Consider the following 12,518-nt stretch of genomic DNA (forward strand, 5'->3'; position numbering starts at 1 on the left):
TCCCCCACCAATCTAACACAGAGAATACTTTCCTCCCACCTTTCCTTTCCTCTTGTCTCTTTTCTTTTACAAACTGAAGCTGAAGAATGAGTGCCATCTCTTAAATAGCAGCTAATTATCAGGATTTGGACAGCAGTGGAATCTGTGACTATGTTCTCATTACTGCAGGGACAATTCTCTAAACAGTTCAGAATCCTATTGGTAAGAATCTCCCTGGAAGAAGAATTAAGAGCAAAGGGATCAGATAATTAGGATTAAGTAGATTGACCTAGGGCAGCTAAGCAGTTAAAAAATTCTAATCATGTGAGGACCCAATATACTAGGGTGAGATGGGGTTTCTATGAATCAGATTAATTGGAATGAGTGGACAACTTCTACAGGTTCATTTGATAAAATGGAAAGGTTCTGTAGGAACTTTGCATAATTATACTCTAAACTTTTGCTGGATGCAGTGCTTAAAACCACCAGGCAGATGTTCTCAGTGAATTTAGTACTGGCACTGTTCCAAACTATATCTTCAGGAACAGAGAAGTTATCTTCCCACAAATACTCAAAGCAACAAACAACTTTATCTGCTGCAATTTACATAATGCACTGAATCTTTTTTTCTTTTCTTTTTAGAAAAAATAAAACCTATATTCTTTAAATTGACCATTTAAAGGACTACATGAAAGTAATCTCTCTGTGAGATTTTGGTTCATCCATGGAAGGTAATCATAATTACAAACAGCATTCTTTATTATTGGTGCAAGGTCAACAAATAGCTACTTTCAAAAAATGAATCAATAGAGCCATTTCCTATGGGCATTTGATTAAGATTAGAGAGGATTTTGGAGACACACTATTAGAGTTCTGTGTAGATAGACAAAAATTGGTATTTATTATAAGAAGGAATATTTATCATAATGATTTGCACAGAGGGCAGCAAACAACTATGCTGGAATATCAGTAAAGGTGTTTGGAGATTATTCTCTGGGGGAAAAATAGGTCAAGTGTAGTTCAGCAAACTTTTGCTGACTTTAACTCAGCCAGAAGCAATGAGATTTTTCACACATAAAATTAGACTTTCACTGGAAACCTTCAAGATTATACATTTTCACTGCTTTCCACTTTTTTTGTAATTTGGTCTGGGAAAGCCAGGTTGAATACAGCCTTCGGTCACTTATATACAAGCCCTTTTTATCCTTTGCAATGGGAAGAGTGTAAATGTGCCCTTTCCTATTCTCTATAAACTAATGCCTAGCATAAGCAGGCTTGTCATTTCAGAAGTAATTGGTCAGCACTGAATGTCAAAATAGAAGTAGATATTTAAGTTCCTTCTGGTCAAACAAAAGCCATTGGACAATGTGCAGTTATATAATTCAGTGCCTCATTTAGTGCATGTGCTGGACCAGTATCACAAGTGGCACAGCTCATGAATGATGCAAAGTCCATATGTAAAAAGGAAGCCACTTTTGTAGAAACTTGCTAAACGAGGGACAAAAGAGCAAAATTTTTATTAGCTTGAACATACCTTCATTACTTATGTTGACAAAATGACACAGCAAAATATGATTTAGGATGCTTTCATGACTCCTGGCTAGCAGCAGTGGAGCTTGATGGATCAGTGCAATCAGCACTGCATATACAGCTCTGGTGCTCACATCAACTAGAACAGAAGGGCAGGGGTGAAAGGAAACACCTTTTTGCCGTGCCAGCTACTTTATGGCGCCCCCCTTCTCCTAAATGCCTGTTTCTGGGGTTTCTACTGGTTAACACCCAGCGGTGATACTACCAACAACATATTTTGTCCACAGTATGGACAGGCACCTTGGGGTGCTCCTTTGTGGGCAAGACTTTTATACTGATGGCTGAGCTCCCCCACTGGTGGAACTGGGTAGTGCAGCCGGCAGGACACTGCTCTACCAGCACAGCAAGTCATTGCTCTGCCTACTACCAGCACTACTGCTGCTGCTACTACTGTCTTTTTACTATTAAGTAACTTGTCAACCTAGCAGTTCAAAAGCACGTCAAAGTGCAAGTAGATAAATAGGTACCGCTCCGGCGGGAAGGTAAACAATGTTTCCGTGTGTTGCTCTGGTTCGCCAGGAGCAGCTTAGTCATGCTAGCCACATGACCTAGAAGCTGTATGCCGGCTCCCTCGGCCAATAAAGCGACTGGACCTAATGGGGTCCCTTTATCTTTACTAACTTGGACTCAGTCAGTTTGTGACAGCCAGAATGAATCTTGTTTCATGAATGGATCATGTGCTACTTAGTGGGTGGAGGGACACCACTCCAAAGCTGCAAGTTTCAGCATACAAAAGAGAGGGACTAGCAGCTCACAAAGATCCTGACTAGGCTACTCAGCGAGTTTCATGGATGAGCAGCAGTAAAGCAAACAACAAAAGAGTGTTGCTTAAGTTCAAACAACGTTTGAAGATCTGAAAACTCAGCAAGCTGTTTTTCTGAATTACTCTTTTTATTGATAATTCATAAAGAAATTGTCACTGCTATTTGGGGGGACACTTTCATGAAGTAGTTTTAGATTTCCCATCATGTTTGTGCTGGTATTGTAAGTGGTCAAGGGGCTAGACGATACTGGGCGGGTGGAGAGGTCTATTTCATATTCACTTGGAATATCTATCCAAATCTCTGTTTAAAAATCACTTGTGTATGTATGCAGGCAGCTGCAAGGCCACTGAACACTGGCAAACATTCTAACTGCTATAGGGACACAACAAGTCACAAGATTTTAACAAGGCATGAAAAACAAACAGTTTGGGGAAAACATCACACCTAGGTTAATCTAAGATGTAGGTGCTGGAGGACAAATGGGCAGGCAGAGAGCTGGTGCCAGGATGGAACAGGATGAAAATCTTACAAAGGCCCTGAGGACTGAGTGTTGATGACAAAAGGTCTGGAAGGGCAAGGGAAGAAGAGGAGAGTGCTAGGAGAACAATGTTGCTAAGGGCTGTGTAAGCAACTGAGAATGATGCTTAAGGAAGTTAAGGGTTATACTTTTTCAAATAGATCTCCTTCTGTTGCTGAGTATCTGCTCTACCAGATATTTATTTTCCAATAACTGCCACAAATCCTTAAGGTTCATCTTCTTGTTTAGGTATTTATTTAATTATAAAGGTTGCCCCACAATATCTATCTTCCTTTTTCCCCCTTGTGTTCTATAGCATGATTTAAACAAGAGGAGGTCATATTAACCACTCTGAGATTTTTCTTTAGTCAAGAGTTATATAAACTGTATTAGATATATATAGAGAGAGGGAGAGAGAGAGAGAGAGCACGCACTTACATGAGAGGAAAGGGTTGCAGCTTGGTGGAAGAGCACATACTTTGCATGCAAAAGGTCTACAGTTCAGCCCCCAGAATCTTTGGGTAGTGCTGGAAAAGACTCCTGTTTGAAACTGTGAAGAGCTGCTATCATTCATCATAGATAGTACTGAGCCAGATGAAGCACTTGGCTGACCTGGTGTAAGGCAGATTCCTGTAGTATTACCATGCAGCTGCCATCACACTGAAAGGGCACCTACTGCATGACCTATGCCTCTAGAGTCTCTTCTCCTTCAACCTCTCTATTTATTAGAATACAGGTAACTCACATAATAAGTGAGGGTTTGGTTCTCAGGGGTCCATGTGTATACACAAAAATGTGTAAAGCCAGAAACTCCATTTTACTTTAATTTTTTCTGCAGGAAACCCCAGTTTACCATCAGTGTCCCTACAAGAATCATGTCCATTGCCTACCATGTGATGATGTCCTTATATGTGGAGGTTTTTAGATTTTTTTCTTTTCCCCATACAAAATAAGAAACTGAATTCAGTACCTTTTGTTAAAAGACAACAATCAGGAGAAAAGACCACAAAAGAGCTACTTCATAAAAGTTTTATCTCCTTTAGAAGGCCATATACACAGGGGGATTTTTTTTACTTTGTATCAACTATAAGGTTTTTATTGTAACGAGTGAAGTAAATTAAATGGGATTTCCTAAGCAAAGCATGTTCATGACACAAGGGAGCTGTGATATCTAAAAAATCATAATTTGACAAGAATTCCGGGCATCAAGAGTATAAGTGAGTAGAAACTATTTGTTAATTATCATCTGTTCCCTTTGATTGCAAATGTACAGAATTTATCAGTCACTAAAGCAGAAATAGAATTGGCAGAGGGAGATAAAGAATAGAAAAAGATGACTGACTGAACGGCTAAGAAGGGCAAATGCTGAACTTAAGTCATACTTTAGTTTTATCTGTGCTGCATAGAATCACAAAATTCTTGGAGAAAGAATGGCTACCTTTGGGAAGACTTTTAAAAGTATTTTTTTTAAAGAAAACACACGAATAGCTTCCATTCCTTTCACCTCAAGGGAGTAGTATATATGTTGAAGATGATACCCACCCACCCTCTACGGGAAGGCAATGCTCACCTAGTGACAGTGAGAAACTTGCTGCAGTCCAGGATGACTAGCTCTCATTAACACAGTTTATATGTAAAAGAGTATGGTGATGATGTTAAATTAATACAACCATTGTTGAGAAACTGGGAAGTCTGCCATACTTGTACACTTCATATTCTTCCTGATGGCTGTAAAGCAGTGTACTCAATGGATTCTCCCTCTTCCTAGGCACATAAATGTCCACCTTCAATTAATTATTCCTCTGGGAGAAGGGAGCCATATATACCCCAAACACACCTGAGCAGCATGTGTAGTTAACCAACCCAACGGAGAAGTATAACAAAGACCTTAACTGAATATATAGCTAAGAACAGAAAAAGAAGAGGGAGAAAATCAGAAAAAGGTGTATCTCAGAGGAAAACCCTTAATCCAGTCAACTAGTAATGAAAGGTAGTTCAGATTTACTACTTTCACCAGGAAAAACAGAAACTAGCCAATTCCAGTTTGTTCCGTTCAGGGACCTAAAGGAGTCTGCTCACTGGGATATAAAAATAAAAGTTCCAGTCAGGATGGGTTGTGCTCTGCCTGGGGTTCTCAGAATTATCAGGATTATGTTATGATTTCCATGTTTAGAGCACAAGAAGTGAAGTGTCTGGAAAGCTGTAGGATTTTAGTAGACAGAGACAATCATCGCTCTCACCCATTGTGCACGACTACATTCTTGATAATACAGGTCTTGCTCCCAATGTTCACATAGAATTATTTAAACTGTCTAGAGGATGTGGCATAATTCTCCATTCCACCTTGGAAGACTGGTACAGAAAGAACTGTACCATCTGGCCCTGAGGGTCATCAGGCTGGGAGATCATATTCATCATGGCATCAAATAATGACTATGAGTGCCCACACCCTTATATTATAATTATAGAAAGTGAGATGAGAAACTACATCTCATATATGTTGTGCAAGTGACTTAGCTGCCTACTTCCCCATGCCTGAAAACATTTTGAAAACATGATACCAAAACTCCAACATCCACACTAGAAGAATTAATGAATAACTATTTTTGTTTTTTTCAAACCCACTAATTAAATACAAAGATTAATTATTCTCCAAATACCAAAGGATTAAACCCACTAATTGCACAACTAATAAAATGTGTGTCTCTTGATTAATAAACCTCAGAGCTTCCAGTGCATGACATAAAAATTTATATCTACCAAGCTCAAATACACAAGGGTAAGGATATATAACATTAAACCAACATACAATTAGCAACACTTTATTTTAATTATCTTTGGGTACTATTAACATTGGTCCTGTAGTTCATTTTTCATCATGGATTACTCCTTAAAACTGCTTGTGTAGATTAATTCTGGAAGTATTGGCACTTTTTTTTTAACCAAGCTGTAGCACAAAACTGGAATCAATGAAGAAATCCTATTCTGTGACCTTCCAATAGCCAGGTTTACTGTGGGCTTCCCTCCTCCCTCTTCAAGGCAATTGACTATAATTGATAAAAAGCTATGACTTCATTAAACAACTTTCTATCATCAGAAATGAAATGAAGAACTGAAATAGCTACACGGACTCAGGTGAAAAACTAGGCTAACAGAACTTTTTGGAAATATATTGGAAAGTATATTGGAAAGAAAGGTCTGCATGGAACATCAACTCACTAAGTAAATATTGACCTTTAAAAGGGCGGGGGGAGCAGTCATACTAGTAAGCAGAAGTTGTACATATTCTGTGAACCAAAGTTAAGATATGATAATACTTGCAACTTATGAACGGATTGCTTACAGACATAGACTTTGTAAGGACAAATATAATAATATTTGTAATATCATATAATGATATTTATAGTTATTAAAAATATAGGTTATAAATAACCATATATGTATTTGGATAATAATAACAACAGTTATATGCCTATATACTACACAAAAATGCATGAAATAGTAGTTATTTGCATATATATATTGATACAACTTTATTTCTTTTCTTCAATATGCAATTATAATTTTTACTTTATTTTGTTCAACTGAAATACTCTCTATAATTTCTTTTAGAAATAGTTGTATTGACTTTACAAAGTGATGTACACAAGAGCATGAAGCTATGTAATATAATTATTTGCGACATGATAAATGGACAAGAAATGATCGAGTCTCTTTAAAATGGGGTGTTAAAGACTTGGATACAGAATCTGAGCTGTGTGTGTCCGTCCAGTCTATCATTCTCATACACATATGTTGAAACAGAACTAGTATTTTGCTTGACAAGTCACCCTTGGGTTAAGTAAATGGGCACATCAGAATCTCATCGGCTTGGTCCCCATTCTCCATCAAAATGATGATTATTATTTATTAAATTTGTATACCGCACTTCATCCATAGATCTCAGGCCAGTTGAATCTCCCTTGTGAGAGCTTTCTACAAACAGGGAGCCACTGCAGAAAAGGCTCATTCTCATGTAGCCTCCCTCCAGACCTCTTGTGGAGGAGGAACACAAAGATGATGATGTCAGGGTCCGGGTAGGTTGGTATGGAGAGAGGCGGTCCTTGAGGTACTACGGTCCTGAGCCGATTAAGGCTTTATAAGTCAAAACTATCACTTTGAATTGAGCTTGGAAGCTAAGTGGCAGCCAGTGCAGTCAGGCCCAGATCAGTTAACATGCTCAAACTGTCTTGCCCTGGTGAGCATCCCAGCCACTGAATTCTGCACCAGTATCAGAACCATCTTCAGAATATCTCACCTACAGGTTGCCAGAGGATAGACAACATCCCTGTCCAGACAGGAGCACAGCTAGGCCACCAGCTGAAGCTGATGGAAGGCACTCTGTGCCACTGAGCCCACCTCAGCAAAGAATCCAAAGCTACCCCCAAGCTGCATACCTGTCCCTTCAGAGGGAGGGTAACCCCATCAACAGCCAGCCAGATGGGCGGAGTATAAATAATAAAATTATTATTATTATTAACATCCCCCATCCATCTGTTCTAGGGAACCACCAACTAAGCCCTTATTGAAATGGATCTAGAAAAGCAGTTTCCTCCAAGAGCACGCTGATTTGTTCTGCAACCACCCACTCAAGAACTTTGCCCAAGAATCACACCACACAGCTCTGGGAGCAAATGCACTAATACCACCTATTAAACCCCAAGCACACTGTTGATGTGCAACTGGCAACACTACTGTGACTTGTGGAGTCCCCCACACCCACCTACCCCCTATCCCCCAAGAACAGTACTTCTGTCTTGTCAGGATTCAACCTCAATCTGTTAGCCACCATCCATCCTCCAACTGCTTCCAGGCACTCACACAGGACATTCACTGGTTCTGATTTAAAAGAGAGATAGAGCTGGGTGTCATCTTCATACAGCCCAAACCCCCTGATGATCTCTCCTAGCAGTTTCATATAGATATTAAAAAGCATGGGGGTGAGGACGGAACCCTGAGGCACCCCACAAGTGAGAGCCCAGGGGTCTGAACACTCATCCCCCAACACCACTTTCTGGACACGGCCCAGGAGAAAGGAGCAGAACCACTGTATAACAGTGCCCCCAGCTCCCAGCCCCTCTAGATGGTGCAGAAGGATGTTATGGTCAATGGTGTCAAAGGCCACTGAGAGATCCAGCAGAACTAGGAAACAGCTCTCACCTTTGTCCCTAGCCTGCCGGAGATCATCGACCAGCGCAACCAAGGCAGTTTCAGGTGAGGCCTGAATCCCGACTGGAAGGGATCCAAATGGTCCGCATCCTCCAGGCGTGCTTGGAGTTGTTCAGCAACCACCCACTCACGTCACCTTGCCCAAGAACGGTAAATTTGAGACTGGGCGATAGTTGGCATATTGGCCAGGTCTAAAAATGTTTTTTTAAGAAGCAGTTTAATGACTGCCTCTTTCAGCGGGTCTGGGAAGGCTCCCTCACAGAGGGAAGCATTCACCCACCCTGCAGAATCCATCGCCCAGCCCTTCCCGGCTCGCTTTTATTAGCCAGGATGGGCAAGGATCAAGGAGACAGGTGGTCAGTTTCACTCGTCCAAGTAGCCTGTCCACATCCTTGGAGGTAACAGATTGGAATTGATCCCATGTAACAGGACTAGACAGAACTCTAGCACTCTCCCACCCCAGCCCTGCTCCCACGGTGGAGTCTACCTCCTTCTGAATCTGAGCGACTTTATCTGCAAGAAACTTTGCAAAAGCATTGCAGGAGATCTTGGGGTCCCTACCAGGCCCCGGTGACAAAGGTGGTTCCAATAGATTGCGAACCACCTGAAAGAGTCTCCTGCTGCTGTTTTCTGCAGATGCTATAGAGGCGGTGAAGAAGGTTCTCTTCGCCATGACACTGCCACTTGGTAGGCTCGACGTTGAGCTCTAGCCCGTGTCTGGTCTGATTCAGAAAGTTTTCCGCCACCGGCGCTCTAGCCGTCTCAACGATTGGTTTTTTTTTTACATTTCTTCTTTTTTTTTAATAAATATTTATTGGATTTTCACAAATTATAAAAACACACACAATACACAATACAAACATACACACACAAAAACAAACATGTATAATTTCGAATCCTTTTTTTCTTAAAACTTACTTCACCGACTTCCCCATACCTCCCCTTTCTGCATTCCAATTCCCAAATTTATTTCAGCAAATCCTCCCCTTAATTTTATCTAATTTTATCCTTTTCTTTTCTTTTACTTAATCTTTTACAGCTGTAATCCCTTACTTTCTATAACCACAACATTTTAGCACTCATTAACTTTACAATATTTCTTAAGATAAATTTTAAATTTCTTCCAATCTTCCTCCGCTGTCTCTTTCCCCTGGTCTTGGATTCTGCCAGTCATTTCAGCCCGTCTCAATGATTGTTTCATCACCCTCAGCTCCGGGGAAAACCACGGGGCTGTCCGGGCTCCATGCAACCAGAGCTAGCTTTGGAGCTAGACAGTCAATAGCCCTGGTTAACTCCGCATTCCAGCGAAGAAACTTAAGCCCTCTGGTTGATAGATGCTTTTACTACTCCAATCAGTTGCAGCAGCATTGGTAGCAGTTAAGGAGTATAATTCCTAGACCTGGGTGCATCAGGAGTTTGCTGGGGCCCTCACTCCTTGCACTAAGAAGACTGGAAGGTAGGGAGGATACAATGGAGCCCCTTTGTGATCTTTGCCCTAAAATGAACACTTGAAACTAAATCGTAGACTTAGACTTCTGTATTGTAGTCTCTGTGGGTCTGAGCTAGTCTCAAGCTTGAAACAAGTTAAATTTATTTATGAAGTTTCTTTTTAAGGATATATGATCCTTGACATTAGAGAGAGATCATTTCAGTGGTTCCAATGCACAGCATTTCACTCATCCTGGTTTAATGAATCATGATCAAAAAATACTTTGTACCAAGTGCTTAGGTGAACTGAGAAAGTTAAGATTTATACTGCTCTACGACTCAGTACCAATAAAAGTGAAGACCCCCTTATGCAAAAACTTTCTTTTTATCCTACCTCCAGAGCCTTCAGCCGTTCCAGCAATAATTTTGTCTTTTCCTTTTCCTCTTCAGCGCTGCTGTTTTCATCTTTTGAATCTTTATCTACTGACATGCAAATGTCTTCCACCGCTGTTTTAGGACTCTTGCTCTCGTGAGTAAAGGTTTCCTAAAAGATCAATGTATTTGTTCATCAGTAAAATGGTAAAAACAATATAGAAAAAGCAATGTAATTATAATATCACACATACACACATTGTAGGCATCTTTCGAAGCTTTGTGGAAGTGTGACACCTAATATATATGGAATAACATCCTGCATATATTTAAATATATACACAGTGTATACCCTGTAATGAGACATTGCGTTTTCCTGAATTATCATTTAAAATGACAGCACTCATTGTCCATTGTTTCTTTCCTTTCCAGAGCTTTCTTTTTTTTCTTCAAAAGATATTTATTAAAGTTTTTAAAATATAACAATAACAATGAAAATGAAAAATAAAAAGAAACAAAATACAACATAAAAACAGTTAAAAAACAAATAATTTCCCATAACATATCTTCCTTACGCTTATTTCCCCAGACCTCCTCATACCTCCCTTCTTTGTATTCCACTTCAATTTGTTAGTTCAGCAAATCCTTACCATTAAGCTTTTACCCATTTGTAAACCTTTTTTTCGTATCTCCTAAAGCATTACAGCCAGAAACCCCTTAGTTTCTATGCAACATCCTTCTAACATTCATTAATTTTACAATATTTCTGTAAATAGTCTTTAAATTTCTTCCAGTCTTCTTTCACCAACTCTTCTCCCTGGTCTCGGATTCTGCCAGTCATTTCTGCCAATTCCATGTAGTCAATCACCTTCATCTGCCATTCTTCCAGAGTGGGTAAATCTTGTGTCTTCCAATACTTTGCAATGAATATTCTTGCTGCTGTTGTAGCATACATAAAAAAGTTCTGTCCTTCTTTGGCACCAATTGGCCGACAATGCCCAGGAGAAAGGCCTCTGGTTTCTTCAGGAAGGTATATTTAAATACCTTTTTCAGTTCATTATATATCATTTTCCAGAAAGCCTTAATCATTGGGCACGTCCACCAAAGGTGAAAGAATGTACCTTCCGTTTCTTTACATTTCCAACATTTGTTATCGGGCAAATGATAGATTTTTGCAAGCTTGACTGGGGTCATGTACCACCTGTATAACATTTTCATAATATTCTCTCTTAAGGCATTACATGCCGTAAACTTCATACCTGTGGTCCATAACTGTTCCCAGTCAGCAAAAGACTCTCCTCCCTGAAGGGAGGGGAGTGGTTATGGGCGGGAGCCCAAGCACCGCCCCTAGCAGGGGGCATAGCCCCCTGCATCCATCTCACCTGGCTGACGCCCCCGCCCCCCTGGAGGCATCCAACCAGGTGCCTCGAGGGGGGCGTGTTCAGCAGCCTTTTGCTGCGGCGCCAGCCTCTCCCCAGCCTCATTCTTCGCCGTCGTCATCGCGAGTCCAACATCTTGTGCCCATTTAATCATAGCAGATTTCACCGTTTCATCCTGAGTATTCCATTTCAACAGCAAGTTATACATTCTTGACAGATTCTTAGTTTTGGGTTCTAACAGTTCTGTTTCTAATTTTGACTTTTCCACCTGGAAGCCGATTTTCCCTTTCCAGAGCTTTCTATTACAGCCACCACAAGCAAAAACAATGGCCCTTTGTCCTCTCGTCTTCTCTCCAATGTAGTATTCAGAAACACAAAATAGAAGCTATCATCATCAAGATGTGAATTCCTCCCTCACCCCACTGTACAACCATAGCTGCCAGTTGCAGGAATAAAGAAACTCACAATGTGAAAAGAAAACATTACACATTTATAATTCCTAAGGTCAAAGGTTATGTTTTAATCCTGCAGTTAGCCCATGAATGCATCGTGTTTTTTTGCTTTGCAAAGTAGCCAATGTGTTCTTTACCTCCCCACAATTGAATTAAGATCTTGCTCATGCTCGAGTTAGGTGGAAAATTTGCTTGGCTCACATTTTAATGTAAATCTACTGAATTCACACTTTCTGAACCAACGTGCAAACCAAAACATGGTTACCCTTTGAAAATTAATACTTCTCATAATTCTGTGATACAGTTTTCTAGTTAAAATATGATTGCTTACAAAAATACACTTTTGGCTGAAGAGCAGGGTACAAATGCTCTAAATAAATAAATGAATAAATATTTTTCAGATGCGAGTGCTGTAAACAACTGTGCCCACCCACTGGCTACAGTCTCTTTGATCACATGGAGGCTTCTGCTTGTGGTAAATAGACAGGCAATTTTCGCTGATTCTTCTCCTCTACAGTCCTCTATACACCCCACAAGAAAATATCAGTTGAGGATTGGTGGACTCTTTCAAATAGCATGGAAGGAGCTGCAGAGAAAAGGGAGAATCAGCTAAATCACTTTCTGATCCTTGAAGCCTCAACTGGATTAAAGAGCCTTCTGTCAGCAAAGGAACATAACTGGATACAGCCCAGTGTATTTAGGTTTCTAACTCCTTTTGTATTATGATAGGTATTTCTGTTAGTTAAACCCTGTCATACAGATGCCTCCCATGTTTAGCCTATATACTGTGTTTCCTCCCAGAGGTACCAGCAGAGATATTAATAATTCC

General features: G+C 40.2%; 1 protein-coding gene across 10 annotated transcripts in view; it reads right to left on the minus strand.

Annotated features, from left to right (window-relative positions):
• The window catches only part of NCKAP5 (NCK associated protein 5), a 548,005-nt gene that overhangs the window by 177,470 nt on the left and 358,017 nt on the right, over positions 1-12,518 (minus strand). For all 10 annotated transcript variants that reach the window (XM_081199370.1, XM_081199369.1, XM_081199372.1 and 7 more), the window contains one exon: positions 9,881-10,030. In XM_081199370.1, the coding sequence (XP_081055496.1) occupies positions 9,881-10,030 (150 nt within the window). The remainder of the gene's footprint in view (positions 1-9,880; positions 10,031-12,518) is intronic.

Source organism: Podarcis bocagei (assembly GCF_964188305.1).
Source record: "Podarcis bocagei genome assembly, chromosome: 1".
Lineage (NCBI taxonomy): Eukaryota > Metazoa > Chordata > Lepidosauria > Squamata > Lacertidae > Podarcis > Podarcis bocagei.